Source organism: Gymnodraco acuticeps, unplaced genomic scaffold (genome assembly GCF_902827175.1).
Source record: "Gymnodraco acuticeps unplaced genomic scaffold, fGymAcu1.1, whole genome shotgun sequence".
Classification (NCBI taxonomy): Eukaryota; Metazoa; Chordata; class Actinopteri; order Perciformes; family Bathydraconidae; genus Gymnodraco; species Gymnodraco acuticeps.
The window spans coordinates 498,666-526,585 of record NW_022990951.1 but is presented as its reverse complement, the minus strand read 5'-3'; the positions used below and the strand labels follow the sequence as shown (position 1 = coordinate 526,585).

Here is a 27,920-nt window from a genome sequence, read left to right as displayed (position 1 = left end):
GTTCCACATGAAGACAAACAAACATAAACAACAGAACAACAAAAGGACAATAATAATATATAACAAATTAATAAAAAATAAACCAAATTATTAGTGAATTGTTTTTTAAAACAGATAAAATAACAACAATGACAGACATCATAATGTTTTCATCGCTGTTACTGTTTCCAAAGATCTGATGAGGTGTGTGTTGGTCACACAGATACTGACAGTGTACAGGTTACATTTATTTTTATTTAATCGTGTATTTGAAGAGAGACAATGCACATTGATGAACATTTAAAACAAATAATGCTTTAAAACGTAAACATGCCGGATTTTAGCTTTGAGCTCATTTCCATCCGTAGTCCCTCACATACAACATATAAGAACATGACATGTATATAAATAGCAAAAATAATACATGATATGCAGAAAGAGCATGAGCAGCATATACAAGCATTAACCACATGGCAGTACAATGTAGCAGCTACGACATATTAAGTGCAGGAGAAGATACAAGAGCTACATAAAGTGCAAGAGGAGATACCCCTGTGTTTAAGTGCATTTAGCGGTGATTACAGGTCTGTTTGTTTCTCAACCATTCTTTGAGTTGACCTTTAAAACAGTTCAGAGCGGGACAATGAAGGCTCGATAATCAGCTCACGGCATAAAGGTGTAAGCAGGGGTAAAGTGCTATTTGTATAAGTGGATGGTAGACCTAACATCCTCTAGGGGGGTCCGGGGGCATGGTCCCACTCCCCTTTTAAACGTTATTCTGGTTTTACTGTCATATAGTATTTCATACCTGTTTTTCATTTATTCTCTTATTTTTGTATACCTATACTGATCATATCAAAAGGTGTGACTCGGAAATAATTGTTTACATTAATCGTGACCAAACCGTTTGAGACCCACTGAGATAACTTAGACTAAAGTTAGGACTCCCCTCCACCTTGTTGTTGAAAAAGCTCCTTATATCCGTTAGCGTAGCTCGCTAGCATCAGAAGCTAACAACACTATCGGCCGATACGGTGCCTCTCCTGTAGCCCCTCCCACCTCGAGAGAGCGAGGTTCATGAGATGCGCCCCAGATATGATTCACCGATCTAGATAGCGATTAGCTCCTCACCCTCTATATAATATGCAGCTGTCGTCACTATAGTCTCTCTATTCTACTCTCTCTCTCGCATCTCATCTCTCTCCTCTCTTCTCTCTTCTTCTCTTCTCTCTCTCTCTTATTCTCTCTTCTCTCTCTCTCTCTCTCTCTCTCTCTCTCTCTCTCTCTCTCTATGTTGGTGCGCAAATGCGCCTTTTTTGTTTAAACCAACCCAGGTTATGGGATGGTTTAAACTTTAAACCAACACATTCTCACCCCCAACTCGGCCTATGTTGACGTTATGTCAGGGTCCCTGTCGCTACTTTCCGACGCAAGGGGGGGCCCTTTAGCGTCGAGTTTCAACTATCAGGGAGTCCCATTGACTTGCATAGAGCTCCCTGAACGTTGGTAATAGACGAGTTGGGATCGCGGCGAAATGCTCTCCGCAGATCCATTCTCACAGCGTTTATCAACCTTTTTCTAACTCAATATCAAGCCACACTTATTGTGTTTACTTCTTTATTTTAATTGTATAATGTCGGACTTTTGTTGCCGTCAGTTATGGGGAGAGTAGGGGCTCAGAATACTGAAATCTGTATTGTTTCATCGTTTTTTCCTTCTAATTTTGTATTATTTTCTAAACCACACACTGTTATTTACTCAACAATAAGGCACAATTATCCTTGTGTTTATTTATTTGTTTGATTGTATAATGCCCGACTTTTGGAGTCCGTCAGGACCGAGGGTCGGAGCAGCTCATAGTAGTTGCTTAAGATAATTTTACACCCGGAAGTAAGTATTCTCTCTGCTTTGCTCAAACCCCGTGATTAGTCCTCAAGCTCTGTGATTGGATGTTTGAGTGGCAGTGCGCCGAGGTTTACGCCGAGCAGATATAAGCTATTAATGTGTAGAAGTAAAACATGAGCAATATCCTGTAAAATTATGTGAAAACATGAATAAAACTACACATCTTCAGACGTTATACATACATAAGTGTCCTACACTATAATACAAAGTTATTATTAGTATGCTGTGTGTACCTTTTGTGCACCGCCTAGTGGTTAAAGCACGTTATTGAATTATTTTTGTTGAATAATGTTATTTTTGTTGAATAATGTTATTTGATGAAAAAAATATTAAGAGTACATACATTCATAGGGGGAAAGTAGAAGGTCAATGATAGAAATATAGAATATAAAAAATCAAGAAGATACTGTAAGTGATCTCTACAATAAAACTTTTTAGTGCCGGATGTACAAAGATATTAATATGAGTATTAAAATAGGCATTAAATATTACATATCTGCCGTAGATATTTATTTATAGAGCCCTGATCAGAAGACCTTTTGACGTACTGTAAGAAATGCCGCCAAAACTGAATACGTGACGTGGATCATAAATATATTAGCAATTAAACAACATCTTCCATTTCTTTTCACACAATACGTCTCCTTGCAGTATCAACACTAATTCGGCTGACTTTTATATTTGATCCAATTGGTAGATAGGCTGTATTTACACCATAACGGTGCACAGCTGATAGAAAGGGATTTTTTTGTAGTTTTTAAAGATATTATTTACTACCTTTCCAACTCCTCCTGCAGTTGACTGTTACAGGTCTATACAGGTTCATGGTACAATGCATAAGCTTCAAATCGAGAGACTGAAACTGTATTTTCCTTTACCGTTCTGTTTTAATTTCACAATAAGGTTAATAGTCATATTATGTTTGATAATATTATGTTTTATTAACTACACCACTGTTTTTTTAACCCGCACCGCCTAGTGGTTAAAGCACAGTATTGAATTTTGTTGTTGAATAAGTTTTATTTGATGAAAACATTTAAATATTAAGAGTAGCCTACATACAAAATTGGGGGAAAGTAGAAGGCAAGATAGAAATATAGAATATAAAATATCAAGAAGATACTGTAGTGATCTCTACAATAAAACAGTTTAGTGCAGGACGTCCAAAGATATTAACAGGAGGATGTGCAAAACAGACAAACTAATAAGGCTTTATTTAAACATTAAAGATTACTTTAAGTTAAGGTCTTCCTTTGAATAAGAAAAAAACGTTGGGGTTATCCACAGATAAATATGAAGTCTGACAAAGTACTTAACGTCCAATATATTGCATAGTTTATTTTGGCACTTGACAAGCACCTTCCCTGAATTTGACTCAGGTGTAACTAAAGTCTGATTTAAGGGTTGTGTATATTTCACATCATTAATCAGAATCTGAAAAGTAACTAAAATAAATGTAGTGGAGTAAAAATACCAGGTTAACCTCTGAATTGTAGTGGAGTAGAACAAAGTAGTATGCTGCTGTAACAAAAATATTTCCCTACTTGGGATCAATAAAGTATATCTTATCTTATCTTAAGATGATCGATGGCTACTGCCATATTTGCAAAATTTGCCTTGACAAGTGCATGTTTCAGGCTTATCAATTAACAACAGGAGGGGTCACAGACATAAGACCAGCTGTTAAATAAAGCTCTTCTGACCTTAGGTGTCATGTGGGTATATTAATTCACCAGTGACGTGCGGTGAGGTTCATGGCTGGTGAGGCACTGACTCTTTCAGAGTCAGATTTATATTTTGACCTTAATCGAAATATTCGGTTATTTTCAAAAGCTTTTTTAGTCTGATGCTTCGATTCATTTTAAACAGACCGTTCAACAAAAGGATACCCAAAATCTAAATATTGGATTGTTCTTTCTTAGTAAGATCCCATTTTCATTACAATTGGGGTCTTACCTTGACTTAAAGATGAAGTCCATGCTATCCTTCTGGACAACAATCTCTATTACTTTTTTGTAAAAGTCCTCCTTATCTTCCTCTAGTTTCAAAAGTCTAGTTTGTTGTTCGCGTCTCTGCGTAGAATAACAGTAGCAACAAGAACCTGTGGGCTCACTTGCGCCCCCTTCAGTGCGGCAGAGGTTATGGCTGCTTCCCCTGGTGCTTTTTTCATTGCTGTTGTATGATGAGACCAGCGAGCCTACATATCATATATACGTGAAATAAGTTATTTAGAGACTATGGATAGCGAGGATAAATGTAATAAAGGGATCTACAAACATTACATTGGTGACATTCAGTGAGATAGTGCAGGCATGCGCTTAGTGCCCGCTTTCCAGACAGTTTATGTGGGGTGACGCATTCTGAGGTGAGGCAGAGCTCATCTGTGCCTCACCTCACCCCACAGTAACTGGCTTGAGCGCGCTCACAAAATAAGTGCCCGCGTTAAATTAGTGCCCGCGCTCCAGCCAGTTACGAGAGGCAGAGCTCGTCCCTGCCTCACTTCTCATCGGTATTTGTAGTGGAGCTCGGCAAATTTGATGATGTTGACGATAAAAAGCGATTGGAATCATACATAAATCACATTTACAACATAGATCAGTGGAGAGATTTTATTATTATTACTATATAGTTTTTCTTTAGTTGTTTTTCCGTTACATTGGAGTATGACTCCACTGACTGCACGTCGCTGTAATTCACCCATTTATTAATTATATGTTTTAAATTTGATCACACCACTGTGTTTCATATCCTCTAAACCTCCAGGGTGTACACAGTTTAATACTGGCAACTTTTAATTGTGGGAAATACGAAAACGTTTTATAAAGAGACGTGCCATAGAACATGTTGCGAAACACACAATAGCCAGCATGTTTAGTTCTGGGGGGGGGGGGGGGGGGGGTGGGTGACTAATCACGGGTTTGTAAAGCAAGGCGGATGTTGTAGTCCCAAACGATAGCTGGAGATTCTGGGTAGTGTAGTGTCTTCGGAGACTGTAGTGTCTTAAAAAACTCTTTGTTTCTCTGAATCGAAGGTTAAAAACACAAAAGCATTGTACACAATTTAAACCAATCAATATTGTGTAATTAACAAGGACAAACTGATGTTTTTTAGTGGATGAGTGGGGAATATATCTGGTTTTATTATGAAAACTTCGAGACCGGAAAAACAGTTTTCACCCACGCTAACTTTACATGGAAGCTGCATACACATTATCCTGGCGAGACCTCAAATCATCTTCGTAATATCTATCAAACTATAGATCCTACATCCACTGGACGTGGATTCTAAGAGTACAATATACACTTATCGCCAGAAATCGAATCAAAAAGCATTTTAATGGCCAAACTATTCCACAATTTAGGATTTTCCAGAGAGGGTTATTTGTGAATAAACGGGAGCATGTTGTTTCTTACACGACCACCCATTATGGATACAAGCGATTTTCACCCATTTATTAATTACATGTTTTAAATTTGTACACACCAATGTGTTTCCTATCGCCTAAGCCTCCAGGTTACACAGTTTAATACTGGCAACTTCTAATTGTGGGAAAAACGAAAACGTCTTTTAAAACTACAATTCCCAGTAGAGACGTGCCATAGAACATGTTGCGAAACCCATGTGCGAAACACAATAGCCAGCATGTGTAGTTCTGGGGGGGCGTTCAAGTCCAGTTTTGGATAGTCGGCCGTGGTTTCGTTCGATTTCAAAGAGCTGTTTGACGCTCGGCGTAACCTTGGCGCACTGCCACTCCAACATCCAATCCCAGAGCTTGAAGATGAATCAGTAAAGTGTTACCGTTCTATTTATTGATAATAACAGAAAACTTGATTGAAAATCCTAAAAAAGTCTGTTTTCTAAGTGACCAATGCTCCTCTTTCCTTTTCTTTTAAGAGGCATGATCTGGTCAATTGTTTGCCCTCTAGAGCAGTGGTTCCCAAACTTGTTGTGCCCAAGGCACACCAAAGGACAAGTAAAAATCTCAAGGCACACCTATTGTGCAAAATAGCCCTTATAACACGTGTTATCACTCATATCATGTAAAATATCTGTAAATGTGCATAATTATTTACTAATGCCAAATAAAATGTGACAAAGACAACTATATTACTCGTAAAATATTTATTAACGAAATATTTCAGAAATTAATTTGAAACTTTATCAAATTAGGCTTCATCAAAGCAGCAACACACTCATTTAAACCAGACAGGTCACAACATTACAAATGAGGCAAAGGAAACTCAGCAGAAATTCAGCACAGAGAACTGTCAATGCAAGGAAGCTGCATTGTCCATGGTCCTGAACTACAAATTATAAATGTAACATTTCAGCAATCAGCATTGAAACATGTGCTATTGTAAATATTGTTGCCCACTTACAAATTAGTGAGATACATGTGCCTGTCGGGGCGCGCAGAATTTTTTAATCCTTGGTGGCACTGAGGAGATGGCCACTCGCAAGTCCTGTTCAACAGAGAGCCGTGACCTCCTGTTGTTCTTCATGTAAATCAGAGTAGAGAACTCCAACTCCAGAGATGGGGTCGTTACTAAAAAAATGTAAATATATATTACACTACTTCGTTACTATCTACATAAAGTAACTCGTTACTTTACTCGCCGAGCACGTACGAACTGCGCATGCGTGAGTGGCAATAACTTTCCTTACCTGCAGGCGGCGGTAGTGTGTATTTGTCATTCAAAACAGTCAACAACCGGAAGACAGAGAAGAAGAACAGACTACGTGATATATATATATTAGGGCCGGGACTCGATTAAAAAAATTAATCTAATTAGAGGCTTTGTAATTAATTAATCGAAATTAATCGCATTTTTAATCACATGTAAATATTTGACCTAAGAACAGTGAGAAGCAATTTTTTTCACATGGATTTTAGTATACCATTAGGCGCATTCACACCGCAGTACTTTTCCCACAAAGGTTCATGAGAACTTAGTTCATGAGAACTCTTTGAACCTGGGGGAGGATTAGGCAAATGAAGCCACTGACGTCACTTCTTCTTCTTCTGCTTTGGGTTTACTGGCAGGCCGCAAACCACTTCACGGCGTATACTGCCGCCCAAAGTCCTCGGAGTTGGGGACTGGCTTCAGTAGAAGCTGCTGCGACTCCCAGCAGCTTCCGAGTAAATCGCCAGAACGCCGACACCTCCTCATCTCCACCGCTCCCATGTTTTATTTTGTGTTGCCATAAGTTAGTCTCTCTGCGTTTCTGCGCTGGGCTAATGCTAATAATGCTAATGCGAGGATAATAAAATGGCGGCTTCACAAAACTTTTTGGGAGTTTTACGGGGCGTGGTTTGCAATCCGCCCAGCCAATCAGAAATATAGCTCTTTTCTCACAAGAGAGCCGTACGAAAGTCCCTGCTCTCTAGCAGCTCTCTGCTCTCTAGCAGGGACTTTCGTGGGGGTAAAAAGGTTCTCATGAACTAATTTTAGTACCGGCTCTTTTTGGTGTGAACGCGATAAAAGAGGCTAACGTTCACGCTAGCTTCCACGCTAGCTGCTATATGTTTTGCATTGAGGTGATACTTGAGGCTTGATGTGCTGCGGTGATATGCGAATTCCTTTTTGCATAATTTGCACACAACCGTGCTCTTATCGACGCTTCCATCCGTCCGTTTTTTAAAACAACAATTCCCACTGTTGTTCACTGTGGTTTGTTGTTGTCTGAAGTCATGAACGTTAGTTGGTGCTCCAGTATAATCGGTACGCCTGAAACTCATCCAGTGAGAAACGTTCCGCGGTGCAAAAATAAGTGCGATTAAAATGCGTTAATTTTTTTAACGCGTTAATTTTTGTGTAATTAATTAATCTTAATTAACGCGTTAAAGTCCCGGCCCTAGTATATATATAAACAAACAACCAATAGCTGTGCGGTAGCTTCACCTTAGTGTTCTTTGCAGGTGTTTGTTGAGGTTTGACGTGGTGTTTGCAGCAGTGGATAACAGCTTCTGGCCTGGACACAGTTTGTACCTCACCGTCACATTCCTGTCTATTCTTCGGACGAACTCAAAGTAATGGGCATACCTCCACCCCTCGAAAGTTATCGCTGACTCAGCCATGTTTATGCAGCACTGCACGTGGAGATGTGGACGCGCAAGTCGCGCAGATTACGTACATATAAACCTACAAAGTACTGATATAGTAAATTAAATAATTATTTTTGTGTAGTTGTATATTGCAATAATAATGTATGGTTGTCACAAAATCCCACGGCACACCCGGACTTGCCTCATGGCACACCAGTGTGCCGCGGCACACCGTTTGGGAACCACTGCTCTAGAGACACACCCAATAAGTTCACTTTCACATGGTTTCTTTACTTCTATACCAAACTAATATCAGAAGATGTATTTCTTAGTGCAGAAACATGGTATGCAACAGAGATGGTATCAGCACGTGTTGTTTGGTGGGGAAAAAAACACTATTAGCAACTTTTGTCGTTAAAATCCCATCTGTGCTTTGGGGTCTCAGAGAGGTGAGTTTGATGAACAGCTGCTCCTCTTCCTCCCTCTATCAGTGTCTCTCTTTACACATGACTTAATTAACACATGGGGGGAGGGGTTTGCTCTATTTTGAAGTGTAAATATCAGGCTGTTTTCATCGTGTTCAGCCTGACAGTCTATTCAGTCTATCGTTGCATTAAGGAATTTCCTTCCAAATGTCAACAAGTTTTAAATAAAGAGGCAAACACATGGAAATAAAATAAACAGCACACATTGTTTTTATTCTTTTTTGGAAAGAACATTAACTTTACTTGTGTAAGGGAAACTTCTGCAGCAATGGAGAGTCAGGACTCAGAGAGACACGAGGAGAGTTGGAGCTTTGATGTCAAACACTGGTAGTTTATTACAAGTATCGGCCGGAGAATTCATATCACAAGTTACAGCAGCCAGAGGTTCTGACTGCCCGGAGAGTTGCCACATCAATTCTGCCCAGCCTCCCTCTCGATAGAATAGACATTTTAACTAGTTTACAGAGAGTTAATCAACAGCTGGGAACACTGGAGATATCCCCAACATTTGGAGACACTCAATCACTTGCCTGACTCTTAGGCTCTGTGACCGAGAGTTGACCGGTCATAAAACTGAGAATGAGTGCAGCAGCACATTCTTTAAAGGAGATAACGAGTCAGGGTTGGTTATAAACGTCAACAGTTAAATATCTTGTGAGTAAGACAGAATTATTCCCTCACAACTTGGACATCTGAAGAAAAATGATGATATGTCATAGCTTTATGTCTAAATACTCTTATTGCACTTTGTTAATGACATAACACACCCTGCCTATCACACAAAGAATTGTTGAATGCAGTTTAACCTGTCGCTTCCTGCTATAAAACAAACTGAGCTACACCCTATCAAAGTATTTGATTGTTCCCTCCCCTTCACATGTAGTAACAAGTAACAAGCAACATGTTAAATGAGAAAGCTGTTCTCATTGGAGCTGTGCTCCTCATTCTCTGCAGTGAGCGAGCAAAAGCAGAAGGAGAGGAGATTTGTTGTCCGTCAGAGATTGTTTCTGTTCAGAGAAAGTGGATATTTTACCTTCTGTCTGCAGTCCGTAACTATCACTGAGAGGTGGGATGGCGCAGGGAGGAGTTCAGCTGGACCGAGAAACCTTCTCTTGTTTCATCTGTCTGGATCTACTGAAGGATCCGGTCACTATTCCCTGTGGACACAGCTACTGCATGAAGTGTATTAAACACCACTGGGATGGAGAGCTAATCCACAGCTGCCCTCAGTGCAGGCAGAGCTTCACACCGAGGCCTGTCCTGCTGAAAAGCACCATGTTAGCAGCTTTAGTGGAGGAGCTGAAGAAGACTGGACTCCAAGCTGCTCCTGCTGATCTCTGCTATGCTGGAGCTGAAGATGTGGCCTGTGATGTCTGCACTGGGAGAAAACTGAGAGCCTGTAAGTCCTGTCTTATGTGTGTGGCCTCTTATTGTGACAAACACCTCCAGTGTCATAATGAATTACATGTCTTGAAAAACCACAAGCTGGTGGAGCCCTCCAAGAAGCTCCAGGAGAACATCTGCTCTCGTCACGACGAGGTGATGAAGATGTTCTGCCGCACTGATCAGCAGAGTATCTGTTATCTCTGCTCTGTGGACAAACACAAAGGCCACGACACGGTGTCAGCTGCAGCAGAGAGGACTGAGAGGCAGAGAGAGCTGGAGGGGAGTCGACTAAACATCCAGCAGAGAATCCAGGACAGAGAGAAGGAGGTGAAGCTGCTTCAGCAGGAGGTGGAGGCTGTCAATGGCTCTGCTGATAAAGCAGTGGAGGACAGTGAGAAGACGTTCACTGAGCTGATCCGTCTCATGGAGAAAAGAAGCTTTGATGTGAAGCAGCAGGTCAGATCCCAGCAGAAGAGAGAAGTGAGTCGAGTCAGAGAGCTCCAGGAGAAGCTGGAGCAGGAGATGGCTGAGCTGAAGAGGAGAGACGCTGAGCTGAAGCTGCTGTCTCTCACAGAGGATCATAACCAGTTTCTGCACAGCTACCCCTCACTGCCAGCCCTCAGTGAAGCTACACACTCCTCCAGCATCAACATCCGTCCTCTGAGCTACTTTGAGGACGTGACGGCGGCCCTGTCAGCAGTCAGAGACAAACTACAGGACGTCCTGAGAGAGGAATGGACAAACGTCTCACTGCCTGAAGTGGAGGTTTTACTGTCAGCAGCAGAGCCCACCACCAGAGCTGGGTTCTTAAAATATTCACAGGAAATCACACTGGATCCAAACACAGCATACACACAGCTGTTATTATCTGAGGGGAGCAGAAAAGCAACACTCATGGGACAAGAACAGTCTTATTCTAGTCACCCAGACAGATTCACAAATTGTGTTCAGGTCCTGAGTAGAGAGAGTCTGACTGGACGTTGTTACTGGGAGGTGGAGTGGAGAGGCAGAGAAGTTGATGTAGCAGTCGCATACAAGAATATCAGTAGAGCAGGGAGTGGGGGTGAATGTGCATTTGGACGCAATGACAAATCTTGGTCATTAGAGTGTAAACAAAACAGTTATTCATTTCGTTACAACAATATCAACACTCCTGTCTCAGGTCCTCAGTCCTCCAGAGTAGGAGTGTACCTGGATCACAGAGCAGGTATTCTGTCCTTCTACAGCGTCTCTGAAACCATGACTCTCCTCCACAGAGTCCAGACCACATTTACTCAGCCGCTACATGCTGGATTTTGGCCTTATGGTTATGGAACCACAGCTGAGTTTTGTAAACTGAAATAGCCTGAAGTAATTTGAGGAACTCTTCTACTTCTTAAACTCATTGTGTCCATCATTGTTGCTGAGAGCTGATTGTTCATGTCGTCACCGCACAGAGATCAGAGGCCTGTACTACGAAGCCGGTTCAACATAACCTGGATATGTTTGAGTTAGCCAGTTGGCCTAATCCAAAATATACGCGTTCTCGCAAAACGGTCCTTCGACGCGGGTTATCAAGTGGATTGCTCAAGCCAGCCGTGTCCTATCTAGTTAGGTGCGCGTTCACATAAAAGGGACGGGGTTAGCAACATTTGACCAATCACAAACATGGAGAAGTGCACTGACAGCGCAGCGTCATACTTCCTGAATGAAAAGTGAACTATAATATTAGACAAATATGAAGAAGTCAAACTTTAAACATCCATGACTTAAACACTTTATCCAGGATAAAAGCCACATAGCTGCACCTGCAAGGTGAATACAGCTGGTAACAGGTTAATGATATCACTGCTCCGTCTAAGACACGAGTGGATCTGACTTTAATTACATTTGACTCGAGTGTTTCGTCAACTTAATGTGTTGCTTAAAATAATACTTCTGCATACAGTATGTGACACTGTGTTGCACGGCCAGATACGGCTCAAGAAGCTGACTCAGATAAGGAAATATATGATACATTATGATGTGATATGATGTGATATGAATGATAATGGGACACATCGACGTCTCACAGTGCCGCGGACTGTAGGCTACGTAATGTTACTTTGATCCGGTTACTTATGGCAGATATTTAAGTAAGCTTTCTTAACGCTAATGTTATAATAGTCAGATTGCTCTGAAGATGGGAGGTGATATTCTGTTCATTTTCACGTTCACACAGTCGGTGATTTTGGCCGGCCGTCTTTCCTGCAACGGCAGTTTAAACTGTATTTCCTCCGCACACTGAGCTCTGATTGGTCAGCAGGCGTGGTGCTTTCACTGAGTTGATCTCTTATCCTGGAACCTATCCTGCTCCGGAGCAGGCTAGCCGCTCAGCATAAGTTATCTAGCCCGCTAAGAAGTGAACCAGTGTCGTAGGACCGGAAATCCAGGAAGTTAGCTCGCTAAACGAAAATCCTGCTTCGTAGTACAGGCCCCAGGTTAGCCGCTCATAAATTACCATGGAGATCTAGCCCGCTAAAAAGAGAACCGGCATCGTAGGGCCGGAAACCCCGAGTTTTCCCTGAAGTTAGCCGGCTAAGCGAAAATCCGGCTTCGTAGTATAGGCCTCAGCTGACAATCAAACATTATGGGATGTGCTTTAACATCTTCTCATGAGTTGTTCTGTAGATATTGGAGTTTCTTTAGGCGGCGCTCCTTCCTGTGTCTGTTTAGCCATGTCACTGCTCAGGAGCATTTCTGTTAACCTCAACTCATATTTCTCTGCATGGAAATGTAAACTTTGCTCTAAATATTTGTTGAATATTTCTATTGATGCATTTATAAATATTTATTTCTCTTTTAATGCCTGAGTCTTAGGAGAGAAAGCATTACAATGATATTAATCACCTTTAAGATCATAATCAATAAGTAAATAAGGTATTTTATTTTAAATAGCTCAGATTTTGGTCAACAAATTGATTGTGTGAGGAACAAATACCTTTATTATTACATTCATTATTTTTGCAGACTAACTGTTGTTGTTGTTGTTGTTGTTGTTGTTGTTGTTGTTCACTGTACACATTAAGTGTTATGATGTGTTATACAACTTTTAGTTAATAATTTCTTATTTTGTTTTATTAGCTGAGATTCTGGTTGAACACATTGATTGTGTGAATGAAGTGAATCTGATCTTGTAATCATTGAACAGACTTTACTGACGGGATGTTTGATCTAAAATGGAGGTTTACATAATGAATAAAGGTGTTTAAATGAAAGGTTGTTTTGTTCTTCATTTTATGTTATCATACAAAGCTGATGGAGAAAATGTGAAACTGATCTGAGAGTAGAGCTGAGGCAGTAACTAATGTAACTGAAACATCTCAGAGACACTAAGATGGTGTTTGAGCACTAAGACAATAAAGAGGATTGATCACAGAGCCTTAAAAACTGTAACAATAGTCTGAATTAATTTGGTCAAGTTTAGTTGTGAAGACATTTTGTTGAACCAGACACACACGAGGAAACAGATATTGAGTAGTTCTGGTCTTGAGGTCATTTTATTCATGTTGGGTCAGAGTTCATGTCGCCAGTAGGTTGTTGATACGGGAAGAGTCTTCCACCTTCTTAAAGTATTGCTAAGGAAATAGTTGGCTTACGTTGCAGAGCATGCTGTAAAACGTTTCTACACCACCATTCAAAACAACATAACATAAGATATTCTTTACAAGCACTCACCTTGAAAAAATAATTACTCCCATGGATGTTACCAGAGCCATATAATAGAAGAGTTACGACAACGGAAGTCCAAAAACGGTTATCGTCACGTGGTTCATGTAGAAGAGGATCGTTCCCCGGAAGTTCATGGCGGGCAATGTGAATGCATTGATAACAGGAGATAGAATTACGATTTTTGGTAATTATTAGTGAATAAAGGTTTTGATTTGCAATATTTATATAACAAATCGATATGTGTATGTATTTACATCAATATGTTTTTAAAAATAAAATAGAATTTGCTAATATTAAGTGATAATATTAGGATTAGTGTGAACAACTAGTTTACATGTTAGGCTAACAGTGCCTTGGTTAAAGAGCCTGTTGCTGTTTATTTATAGCTTTGAATTCTTTAAAACCAATATTATCTTCTTAAACTTGTATGGTAGTCAGGAGCATCACTTTCTAATGTTTGATATATTTAGAGGGAGGGGATCTAAAGTAATGCTTTAAAATTCAGATTAGATTAATGTCTACCATTTTCTTAAAGTCATGGTAGTTTCAGTAACCATTGTAATTGAGGACACAAGTTATCTAAATGACTAATGTCATCTTTATGGCTTTCAGAAAGGACAGGAGACCGACAGGTGACTATCAAAGGACTAGCAGCAGCAGCAGCATGATGATGATGTTAAATGTGTTGCTTTAGGAACATCCATTGCAAATACATGGAATTCAATAAACATTGAATAGCATATCATGCAGTTTGTCTGTGCCTTTTCCTCCGTGTTGTCCTGGTGTGCTGTGCTGCCTCCTAGTCTCCACCATGGTTTGCTGTGCTGCCTGGGGATGCTCAAATCGCTCAGAGAAAGGAGTACGAATGTACAGCTTCCCCACTGACACAGAGCGGAGGAAGCAGGAGCAATTTCACGACCAACAGCAACAAAATATGTGATTTATATACAAACACTGCATTTGCACTTTTTCACAAAACGAAAACCACACTATTGGGAAAGCTTAATGTTTTGTTTAATACAAAAAACAGGGAAAGGCTTGAAAAACACTGAGAGTTGAGACTCAGGGTGCAGGGTGAGGGTCTCAGTGCAGGTATTCAGGCTCCATTGAATCCCCCTCTGGTTCTTGTGCTGAAAGAGGGATAAACAGACAGGAGAAAGGGTTATACACACCTATATAGCACACCTATTGGATGGGAAATTGCCTTGGGGAGATAAGGTGTGGTCTTTGTTCCCAACTGAAGTTATGGAACTTTATTATTTGTGAGTTTAACAAAGTATGACAAATGGCATCAGTAACATATGTGATATGAATTTCTATAAAGTTGTCTCACATTCTTGGTCATATTGTATATACAGTATGTAATGAGTATAACATGTCCAGTATAAAGTGTTTCCTAATACTGTGTATTCAACCACTATGGAATATGTATGTGGGCAGACACAACTGAGTTGTTCTGTGTGTGAAGTAACCTCAAGTCACTCCGGAGGCACATTTTGATGCAGACCAGTTTGTCAAGACAAAAAAGGGCAAGACTAGGCTGAGAGCAGAGGCTATACCCACCATCTTCGTGCATCGCCCTGTGGTCAAAAAGAGAAGGGCCCCTGCACCACGATTCACCCCGGGACCTGTATCTACAAAGCCCATAGCTCATGATCACAGCGATAGTGTGAAAGGTGACACAGGTATAATAAGTATGAACTCTTAGTAACAAAAGTAATATTTCTTATTTTTAAGTGGTATAATATTTTAAATGTTCGAACATTTACAGTGCCATGTCTTCTACTTACATTCGTCTCAAAGATTGAGGGAAGAAGGGAAGGGATCACTGCCCTCCACCTGCCAGAGGAGCGCAAACAACAAAAACAAGCAAGGTGTCCCGTCATGTACCTGGAAGTTTGGGTTGGCAAAATGGAGTAAGAGAGGGACTTGAAAAACCTTGGTGGCTGTCTACTCATGTTGTTAAAGTTGTCTTGGTTATAGCTCTCAATTTTTTTTTGTGCCATTTCCACATCTTTAGAAAATATGAAAAAATGTAAGTGAAATCAACCTCATCTCTGGAGAACAAACTTCGATTTCTCTGTCTTGTGAGTTTGCAGTCTTGCAGTCTTGCTCCTCCACCTGTAACATCACTGCCCCTCCACCTGCCATACAGTAGGTTACTAACAAGATTACTTATATAATACAGTGATATAATACATGTTTAGTATGCTTACTTATATAAAACAGTAGTATTAAACTTACCTTGTGTGTTCACTCTCACTTAAGTTCCTCTCCCTTTACCATCAATCCAAAATCAGCTGAGCTGCAACATTATACAGGCAGGTAATAATCAACATAATCACAAGGACACAATATGGCTCTGCTAAAAACACTCACTCTTACACGCACCAAAGTTATATTTATCTAATATTTAACTCCCTCCACCCCCACATAGAATCCCGTTTAGAAACCCCTCTTCTCTAATTCAACAACGTTGGACCAAATAGACATTAAGAGAACGGAATTTACAATTAAAAGGCTGTTCAACGTGTGTTGCTAACTTGCTTCGGTATCCTAGCTTGATCTGTTATCTGTAAACGTTCCCTAAATCTACTAATTTAGGGATAATCCACTGACATCCTTTAATACACATGTTCAATTGAATCAGATGTACTGATAATATCCGCAATATACATCTTTAAACTTCTTCTTACCTTTAAAAGTCCGTCACGAACGGTCTATTATGCTGCAACTCCACAGCTCTGCTAGCCTTGGCGCTAACTTCCGGGGAACGATTGAGAGGCTCCACGATCCGCCATTGCTGTAAAAAAGTGGTCCATTGGAGTGAACGGAGATGTCATAACTCTTCTATTATATGGCTCTGGATGTTACTAAAATAAAAACAATGGGTGCTTGTGTTCGATCCACAAACATTTTCTAAGGTTGTTATTTTACACTTTAGTCTGTTTTATAATTGTGAGTGTGATAGAGATTGTTTTATTGTGTACCTGCCCAAGGACTGCAGTTGGCCATTAGCCATATGTCCTCTGTAAACATTATGTGACTAATTAAATCTTTACCATCTGCTGTTTTAGTTTTCTGTATTTCCTCTTGACCCAGCACTACTCAGCAGTCAGTACTAAAACCGTGTTTATATTTTCTTCTTAGTACTTATACTTAATTTATTCCTGCAGATTTTCATAGGAAAGCACATGTTGGATGACATTAAGAGGTCCGCACTGACAGTGATTTCCCAGAGGAGAGAGACGTTTGCTGCAGCAGTGTCCCTGAAATGATCTGTGTCTGTTCCTTTAAATCCCACTTCTAACGCAACTTCCTCCAAAACGCAACACAAAGAGAACCACCAAACAAACAAAACAAGTGAAGTGAGGTGACAGAGCTTCAAAAGGCAACCTCATATGACTCTAATAACTAAGGCGGATACAAGCCGTTCTGAATGACAAACTGTACAGCTGCCAATACATGCGAACCTGGTACAACCCGCAGTACAGTCACACCCATATAAACACAAGGACACCTTGTTGGGTAATACTGCTATGTTTTAAATTACATAATATATGGTAGGCTATAAACACACATCTCACAGCCACACTTCCACTGCACCTATAAACTAAATAACACCTATTGGTTATTGCTGTCGTAATCTGAATGACCTATAGGGCCTGTGTGCATGAGGCAAGAATCAATCAACAGGAATGAATGGAGGGTCACGGCTAAAATGCCCCCTGAGAGTTGATAAACAATCGTCAAATTAAAAACAAGGGTGCAAAACAAAAAGCCCTGCAATAATTATGAGTTCCTATTTTACGGATTTCTCCTTGGTTATATTTATTTGCTGTGTTGTGAGAATGCTATGTTGTCCCATGTGAGCAAGCATCCACGGCAGCGTATGCAATGCATTCAACTGCAAACTTTGTGGGAAGGAAATTGATCGAAAGACAACAAAGAAACCCAGAGCAGAACAAAATGATGGAAACATGCAAGCAGAGCCAGAAGAAAACACAAACTCAATAAGAACAAACCTGTCAATAAAAACTAAAACTAAAAAGCTTTGGAGGAGCTGAAGAAGACTGGACTCCAAGCTGCTCCTGCTGATCTCTGCAATGCTGGAGCTGAAGATGTGGCCTGTGATGTCTGCACTGGGAGAAAACGGAGAGCCTGTAAGTCCTGTCTGCAGTGTCTGGCCTCTTATTGTGAGAAACACCTCCAGCCTCATTATGACGCAGCTCCATTAAAGAAACACAAGCTGGTGGAGCCCTCCAAGAAGCTCCAGGAGAACATCTGCTCTCGTCACGACGAGGTGATGAAGATGTTCTGCCGCACTGATCAGCAGTGTATCTGTTCTCTCTGCTCTGTGGACGAACACAAAGGCCACGACACGGTGTCAGCTGCAGCAGAGAGGACTGAGAGGCAGAGAGAGCTGGAGGGGAGTCGACAAAACATCCAGCAGAGAATCCAGGACAGAGAGAAGGAGGTGAAGCTGCTTCAGCAGGAGGTGGAGGCCGTCAATGGCTCTGCTGATAAAGCAGTGGAGGACAGTGAGAAGATGTTCACTGAGCTGATCCGTCTCATGGAGAAAAGAAGCTCTGATGTGAAGCAGCAGGTCAGATCCCAGCAGAAGAGAGAAGTGAGTCGAGTCAGAGAGCTTCAGGAGAAGCTGGAGCAGGAGATGGTTGAGCTGAAGAGGAGAGATGCTGAGCTGAAGCTGCTGTCTCACACAGAGGATCACAACCAGTTTCTGCACAGCTACCCCTCACTGCCAGCCCTCAGTGAAGCTACACACTCCTCCAGCATCAACCTCCGTCCTCTGAGCTACTTTGAGGACGTGACGGCGGCCCTGTCAGCAGTCAGAGACAAACTACAGGACGTCCTGAGAGAGGAATGGACAAACGTCTCACTGACTGAAGTGGATGTTTTACTGTCAGCAGCAGAGCCCACCACCAGAGCTGGGTTCTTAAGATATTCACAGGAGATCACCCTGGATCCAAACACAGCAAACACACAGCTGTTAATATCTGAGGGGGGCAGAAAAGCAACATACTTGAGACAACAACAGTCTTATTCTAATCATCCAGACAGATTCACTTATTGTCCTCAGGTCCTGAGTACAGAGAGTCTGACTGGACATTGTTACTGGGAGGTGGAGTGGAGAGGGGGAGGAGTTGATGTAGCAGTCGCATACAAGAATATCATCAGAGCAGGGAGTGGGGGTGAAAGTGGATTTGGATACAATGACAAATCTTGGTCCTTAGAGTTTCAAAACAAAAAACAAACAAAAAAACAAACATCACTCCCGTCTCAGGTCCTCTGTCCTCCAGAGTAGGAGTGTACCTGGATCACAGAGCAGGTATTCTGTCCTTCTACAGCATCTCTGAAACCATGACTCTCCTCCACAGAGTCCAGACCACATTCACTCAGTCGCTACATGCTGGAGTTGGGCTTGGTTATGGTTATGGAGACACAGCTGAGTTTTGTAAACTGAAATAGCCTGAAGTCATTTGAGGAACTCTTCTACTTCTTAAACTCATTGTGTCCATCATTGTTGCTGAGAGCTGATTGTTCATGTCTTCACTGCACAGAGATCAGCTGTCAATCAAACATTATGGGATGTGCTTTAACATCTTCTCATGAGTTGTTCTGTAGATGTTGGAGTTTCTTTAGGCGGCGCTCCTTCCTGTGTCTGTTTAGCCATGGAGGCTGTCACTGCTCAGGAGGGTTTCTGTTAACCTCTACTCATATTTCTCTGCATGGAAATGTAAACTTTGCTCTAAATATTTGTTGAATATCGATATTGATGTATTTATATTTAGTTATTTCTCTTGTAAAGCTTGAGTCTTAAGAGAGAAAGCACCAGAGCTTCTTTCATTGTAGATATTTTATTCTAAATTTCGTTTATTTTTTAATAAGTCTCAATGTGTTGAATGCATAAATGAAAGTTTGAATAATGAAACAAAACACATTAAAAGAAAACTCATAAAAAAGAAAAGCCAACAGGTTGAGTTTGTAATAAATTGCGTTTCTATGTTCAACATATGAGATGAGTGCCATATTTACATGTCTGGAAAAAATGTAATGTTTGGTTTTTTTTGTTAATAAAAGAGTTAAGAGGACAAACGTGAAAATCTAAGTCTTTCAATTTATTATATTATAAGAATAACTAACTTATTGTTCTGAAAAAGAAAAATTTGCATTTTCATATATTTTATTTATTTTTATGATTAAGAAATACTTTATAAATTCAGATTTTCTTTTTTTTTAGAAAAACATGTGAAAACCTTTTTGCTAATGCAGCTCTTTTAGTAAACCTTGCACATGTTTCGTCAGGTTGGTGTGGATGTTTCCTTGGAAAGGGAACCCCAAAAAGCTTAAAGTGGTATCATGCTATATTTGACACATGTATTGTAGGGCTATACTTATATAAAACATGTCTGCGAAGTTTTTTTTTCAAAATACCAAATAGACAGTCGCGGTTCTAGAACATTTTACATGTTTTACATTCCAGGGTGGCATGGGAGGGTGGACAGTATGTGGTATTTTATACTGTATATTACCTATTTATTGTTAAATCATGCCCTAACACAAGTGTTCTTAATGCACAAGAGAAACAAGGTGTTCAGACCAACAAACTCAAATATAGTATATAAAACAGCAGAAAATACTCTTGATACCCTAGAATTCTGTTTACTGTAAGTAGGCCTACAGTAAAAGTACTTAGTTATAATTAAGTACACAAATGACATCACCCATCTCTTAAGAGAGCTAAAGGTGACCTGTGTAGCAACACATTTCAATAAATATTTCTCAATATAAGAGCCGCTAGATTGTGCTGCTGTAATGGAATATGTATGCAAGGAGAATAAAAACATACCATGTGGTCCAGCTGGAGTTTCATCTGCCTCCTGATCCCTGCCTCTGTCCCTCTTTCTGAAACTTCATCTTTATTCCTCAATCCTCACATACATTTATTCTTCTTCACTAATGTCTTCATCTCCTCCTGACTTCCTCCTGCTCTGACCCTCCTGGTCTCTTCAGTGAACTCTCTTTTCTTTATTTTTATTTTGGCTCGACCAAAAATCGTTTATAAATGTGCTATGTACTTGATTTGATTTTCCTTTTCCTCTTTCTGTTCGTCCTGATCACTTCTCAGATATGTCTTTGTGTTCTTTTGTTGAATCACTCCTACTACTCTGGCCTGCAAGAGTCTACTTGTGAAAAGCACTGGTACAAATGCGTGTATAACTTTACACGTTAGGGCCATGTAGCTGATAAGTAGCATATAAATATAACATCAAAAAGTATTGATCAAACGCACAGGCAGCTGTGTTCAGATCCAGTTTGACGGTAAAGGATGTATCCTGGTTTAATTTATCTGGCCTCATTGCTGTGATGTGTAATTTACGTGGATTTAATAGTACCGCATAGTTAAGCAAATAAAGTGATCGATCTCCCAGCTAGCGCTGTCTGCGTAGTATTTTGTAACGTAACGTCCCAAACAGCGACCGTCTGTTAAACGCTATCGATTCAAACGGCAGCGTTTTATTCATATTTAGTTTCAAGCTCTCGTCTTTAGCAGTGGCGAGCCGTCAGGGCCCTCTAGGCCCTCTGTGAGGGCCTAAGATATTCTAAAAAATAATATTTGAAAACATTGAAAAAAAAACTTTTTTAAAATATTTTTTTGTTGTTACATTTTTCATTAGTTTTACCAAAATAACTTGATTTAATTGTATTTAAAATAATATTTCCAAAGAAATAAATCCTTCGAATCTGCCTGTTCAGTTTCTGTTGGAATGTGAAGGGTTAAATGCCGTCTCTGCGAGTTATGTGAAGACGGCGAGCTTGTTGGTCCCTCTCTACATTCACAGAGGGCCCGCTATAGTAACTCAATGAGAGAGTAATGTCAAATGACAGTACAATTGACCAATCATATCTTCCCTCTAAATGGGCGGGCATTATTTTCGCGGACTTTATGACAAGTTCCGCCCGCTGTGAGATCTATGCAAGTGGTGCAGTGACGCGTCCTAAAACCCGGAAGTAAGCTTCGCTCGGATTCCCTCGACAGAAAGCAGTGGGATTTCTCCATAGGGTTTTGGAAAATAGCTGGAAATAAGGTCTGTGGAAAACGAACCTGTTAGATAAATGCACGTTTTGTTCAGCCGGATAATATCCACATATCTACCCTACTTTTATTATTTTCGAATCATAAATCTAAACGATAGATTTATGATCGATAGATTTATGATCGATAGATTTATGATCGATAGATTTATAATTAGCATAAGTTCGTTCATGATGGCTCACTTCAGTGATAGTGATGACATCGTTGCGAAATTATTAACCGAGTCATTTTCAAGATTGAGTTACAATGATAAACTGAAGTGACAAAGGATCAGCTGAATGACCCGCAAGTGCTTCATCCAAAAGGACAGGAGGATGGACTTTGTGTTTCAGTGATTTATCATCAAAGGTAGGCCTAAGTCATTTTCAATGTGGGCCGAAGTGCCGACTTAATTCATTTGTAATTGTTACTTGGCTGTGGGTGCTCTGTCATGATAGGCGTTTATATAAATGGTGTTGTTTTGTGTGGTAGAGGGTCGCTGTCATTGATGCGTTTTGCACCCCGGGCTGCGGTTTTGATATTCGGCTGAAGTATACGCTGTGACGTAATATCTCTTCTTTTTTTTCTCGAGGGAAGGGGGGTCAGAGGGCCTAGGTATAAAAGTCACGGCTCGCCACTGGTCTTTAGTAAAAACAAAACTAGTGGAAGGGGAAATGCTCCCAGGGGAAGCTGATCCACCTTCAGGTGCTGGGACAGCTCGCTCCCTCTCTGCAGCGGTGTGAGCCGCTGTCTGTGTGAACGCCGCTCTGCAGTTTAATGCAGGGCCGTAGCTGCAGTTTTAACAGGCCTAAGATGATATTTAAAATTATTCACTTTTAATTAATGAACTGCTTGTTTCGTTGCTTGAGAAGCTTGTGGACATAGTGTAGGTTTGTTTCTAAAAGTACAGTTTTAGGGACACACAAGTTAGGGGGGCAAGGCACTACAGTGGGGGGGTGGCAGCTGCCCCCCCTCGCATCCCCCCCGTAGATCCGCCCCTGCAAACAGATCATGCATTTTAGCAATGCCTCATTTCGCTCTATTTTCTAGCCCTGTTTTTGCAAGGGCTGATTCTGTGACATAGCTTTAGTGCAAATGAGCTGCAGCTGACCACGCCCCCCTGCAGGAGAGGGGAGCGTAATCTGAGATCAGCTGTGCTGGGCTCTCAGAAGAGGGAGAGGAAAAGAGAGGCTTTGTCCTCCGTGTATTATTCTTATATGATTATATATAGTCGTTATTAATTTGTTTTAAAGCTCAATAAATAACAAAGAAGACCTTTGACCGGCACTTTTCAAATTTTGTCCGGAAGATTTAAACTTTAACGGATATGTTGACCGGCGAAAAAAAATCTAACTGAAACTCTGCCGCACTCTGCTCGTTCCTTTGGAAGAGGCGGAGTCGGAGAGGTGGGTGTTTGTCATCTGCTGGTGGACTAACCGGAGATAATTACAGCGAGGGAGGGATTGCATTGAATAACACGGCCACGGCAATGGCCGTGGCAACCCCCCATTCCCCTGATAGGCGGAGCGTCACCGCCCAGTATTCCGGGCTGACGTCGGGTCAGATGGAATCTGTATCCGCTCGTTGTAGCCCCGTTTTTAAAAGATTTGGGTACGGAGGAAAAGAGAGTGTGTTGTAGTTTATGACACTTGGTGAGTTCCCTGGAACACCGGGGACACATATTCATGTATAAAATACGTACACAAGTGCATTTTGCATGATAGGTCCACTTTAATAGGGCTTCTTTAAGTCTTAAATCTACTTTTTTTTGTCGTCTGTGAGGAAAAGAAATGGGGCTCAGATCCTCAAAATACTGAAATCTGTATTTTTTTTAATCTTTTTTTCCTTCTAATTTGTTATTATTTTCTAAATAACACATATTATTTACTCAACAATAACACACAATTATCCTTGTTTTTATTTATTTGTTTGATTCCATAATCTCAGGCTTTTTTGGCGTCCGTCAAGAACAGAATTTCAAAATAAAAATAACCGGAAGCAGACGTCGCATCATTGCGATACACAGCCTCTGAACCGATTACCCAAGATCCTCAGCTATGGTTTAAGCTTGCTGATTGGATGTTTTAGCCGCAATGCACGTTGGGATATGGTGTTAATGCGATATGAAATCCGAAAAACATTTTGGAGTTTAGGATGGCCGAAGACACTACACTACCCATAATCCCCAGCTATCGTTTAGGACTACTGTCCCCGTGAGTCATCTTCAAGCTCTGGGATTGGATGTCGGAGAAACAGCTGTTTGAAATGGAACAAAACCACGCTAGACTATCTAAAACTGGAATCGAACGCCTCCCCCCCCAGAACTACACATGCTGGCTATTGTGTTTTGCAAAATGTTCTATGGGACGTCTCTACTGAACGTTTTCGTTTTTCCCACAATTAGAAGTTGCCAGTATTAAACACATTGGTGTTATCAAATGTAAAACATTTAATTAATACATGGGTGAAAATCACTTGTGTCCATAATGCGTAGCATTAATATATACCCACATGACAGCTCATTGTTACTTTCTAATTCTACTCCACTACAATTCAGAGGTTAACCTGGTATTTTTACTCCACTACATTTATTTGAGTTACTTTGCAGATTCTGATTAATGATGTGAAATATAAACAACCCTTAAATCAGACTGTAGTTACACCTGAGTAAAATTGAGGTAAGGTGATTGTCAAGTGCCAACAATCAGGAGAGATATTTGATAGTTGGTGCTTGAGAAGACTAAACATTTATCTGCAATTGACATGAATGGAAACGAGTAATAAAGTATATTCATTACTCGTTATTCTCTACTAATAGTTCATTAAAGACTGTATAATGGCTATTTTGTACATCCCTTTCAAGATTTCAAGATTTTCTAAGGTGTATTGACATATCATATACACAACTATGGTGTAGTTATGCAATTAATGAAAATCTTGGGTCACAGGTTCCGCAACAGTGCATTACAAGACATCTATCCAGGTGGCTGGATACGGCTCGCGAGGCCATTTGATGCGGCCCTCGAGGTAATTTATAAAACACGCGCAAAAAATTAAATAAATCTAGACCGCAAAATAATTAAACAAGAGAGTGCCTGTTTTTCCTGGCCGAGGTCAGGGTCCTTGAACACAACACAAGCCTAACGTGTCATCACGTGGTATATGTCTTGTCTGACAGGGGTGCAGTTCTGCCGGAGAGCACCAGAACGCCGATCCAGCATTTCCAAAAATTGCAGTAGCCTACCCATAAGGAGCCGTACACATGCCGCAGCTTTTGCGTGGCTGTGTCTTTAGTTGTAAGCCCAGTGGCGATCTGTTCATCTGTCATACTGATCATACAGTCAATAATTTGACTGTTATTAGCATCTGGTTAGCTAGCTATGCTAACGAATATAAGAAGCTTTTTCTCAACCAGTGAGGTAAAGGCACATCTTTATATGATCATTATAGTTATAAAAAAACAAGAGAATAAAGGAAAAACTGGTATAAAATACTATATGACAGTAAAAAAAAAGAATACAGTTTAAAAGGGGAGTGATTTGTAAAATATCGATAAAGAAAAATAAAATCTGCTTACAGTTCGGTGTTGAGAGATGTATCCATAGATCTCCTAATGTTGCTCTCACACCAGATTGATGCTTTTAACTTCAACATTTAAAAATATATATTGCCGGGGGAGCATGCCCCCTAGAGGAGGTTAGGGTGATGGATTGGAAAATCTTCAAAACTCTTGTGAAAACACAAATTTACTCATGTGATCGAATTGTTTTGGTGTTTTAGATTTGGTTACCAAAGTCCTAGGATCACAAAAGCAGTGAAATATTTGAATTACACTGTATATAAATGTGTTATTCATGTCTAAAATGAAAAAAATTCAATTCAAATTTTGAGTAAAATAGGTGTTTATCACTCTACTTTCACCACAGCAGGGACTGAGATACATCAGGACTGAATAATGACTTCATATTACATACCAAGGTTCATGTGATGTGTAATACAAATTGAGCATTCAACCTTTTTTTTTCAACCAACAATTTATTATAAATATGTTTTTTTCAACCAACTATTTATATAAATATAAAAAACTGGAAAATCTCACTATTTACAATATTGAACATCAGAACTTTCAACCAACTATTCATTATAAATGTCAAGACAGTGTCAAGGTCTTTGTCTGTCTTCCAAGACAGTGGGTCCTTGGTGGTGATGGCTCTGGTGAAGGCCCTAAGCCACAGTAGATCTTGACCCGGGGGCCGGCACAGATGGATGTTGTGGCTGCTGGATAAACGCCGCCTGTGTAGGACAATAATTACAACTAATTTAATTGAAATAAAGTTCAAGTAAAATGTTGCTCAAGCACAAATAACAATGCACACATAAAAATAAAGTTTGGGAGGTTGCAGAAGGAGTCACACACACACACACGTATTTCCAGTTACTTTACATTCAGTATAAAATCACAGACACACATAGGCTACATCTGATTACAAAGTCTCATCTGTACAGGATGGTAAAATAATAACAGGCACACATATAAATATATCTATGACAAAGTCTCATCTGTACAGAACAGTATGATAAAATAATCGATAGCAAAAACATGTCACTGTAAATGTCTCCGTTGTGGGACGAATAAATGATTAATTTAATCATCTACACATGTAATCTCACTTTTACACACCAAAATAACGTTAACACAGAGTAAACATTTGCTAATGGAGTCTATTTCGTCCCAATAAAAAGTTCATGACTATCGATAAAAAATATATATCAATAAACCTATTGTTCATTTTCGCGGTATTCCCCACACATTGCCAGTACACTATTACTGTAATATTTACACTTACCCATGTCCAAATGGATCCTTGTTGTTGTCTTTGTATTCTTCTTCTTCAGAAGAGTCGAAGACTTCAGGTTCTGAGGCTCTATCTTCACTGCTGCTAGCGAAAAAAATCTCTAGCGAAGTCGGCAAATGTAAAGGTTTTTTTAGCCATTTTCTCTGTCTCTCTCTCTCTCTCTCCTCACAGACCTAAACTGATGGGAGACACGTGGTTTATGTTATTTTTACTTGGTGGGTAGGTCCTTAGTGATTCCTCGATGTCCATTGGTCATTTCAGACCGAGATTTCCTTGACGGACACACAAATCCACCAATCCCACAGTGTAAAGTCAAGCTGCTTTGAGCGGCCATATTGGCTGCTGTGCCCTGGTTAAAGTCTCACAGGAGATACTGATGGAAAGCTACTCTTCCAGCGATTCCGCGGATATCTGAATCATATTTCTACTCCTTATAATCGAAAATATATGATTAATTACGTAAAATTATCCAGAGGGTTGGATCCCCATTAGCTTTTGCTCTTGACAAAAGCTACTCTTCCTGAGGTCCAAACAATACAACAATAATACAACAACATTCAAGACATAATTCCTGACATCATTAATAACATCACCAATATCATCAACAATTTCCAACATCATCAACAATCTCATCCACTTTCAATATCAATCTCAGTCTCAGCCAAGGATGGTACATGGTAAGAGTCATGGTAAAATGTCTGGATTAAGAGGTTGCTTTTTCTTTGCAAAGCATGAAAGAAAGGCCAAATAAATGGGCTGTGATTTTAGTATTTTTAAGCAGAGGTCAATCATTTGTACGGGGCTCGGAGGATTTTGTAAAAATTGAAATGGCCCTTGAGAGGAAAAAGGTTCCCCACCCCTGCTCTATACGGACTATCTTCTGGTTCTTTTCTGGATCCATCCACTATCTCTTGTCTCTGTCCAGTGAATTAGACTTTTGTTACTGGAGCAGGTAAAGCATACAACAGATACTTTCAGCATTATCGGAGCACGAAGTGGAAGCTTGGATGAAACACAGCAGACTTCTAAACAATGAACACCCGCAACTTGGAAGAAATAAAGTTGGGTTTTATGCGTTCTAATATTGCAATGCAAACCCATGATGTAATGACAGTAATTAAGAATAATTTAGTCATTGAATGCTCATTTCAGTAGATTTAATCAAACAAAACATAAACATATTGGACATGGCCTCAAGACTGTAACCTCTTCACATTCTGTTGAAATAGTCAATTACTAGCCATATCTTAAACATTGCTGTTTTGAATCATTAATATGTGAATGACAGTTGAACTGGATGATGTAACATGTAAAGGGTTTCCCACACAGACTATACTTGGGCGGGCCGCCCAGGTATATCAACGGCCGTCCAAGTATATTTCGCGACCCATTTAGGTTTTTTTTTTTTTTATAATTTTTTTTTTATATAATTTTTTTTAACTCCAAAATAAAAAATAAAATCTTACCGGGGGGGG

The 27,920-nt window shown here is 40.1% G+C and overlaps 1 protein-coding gene across 1 annotated transcript; it reads left to right on the top strand.

Annotated features, from left to right (window-relative positions):
• Positions 1–8,802: 8,802 nt before the first annotated feature.
• On the top strand, positions 8,803–11,368 carry LOC117558707 (tripartite motif-containing protein 16-like). Its single transcript, XM_034235060.1, has one exon. It carries the CDS (start codon positions 9,487–9,489, stop codon positions 11,143–11,145), a length of 1,659 nt encoding a protein of 552 aa, XP_034090951.1. The 5' UTR covers positions 8,803–9,486; the 3' UTR covers positions 11,146–11,368.
• The last annotated feature ends 16,552 nt before the right edge of the window (positions 11,369–27,920 follow it).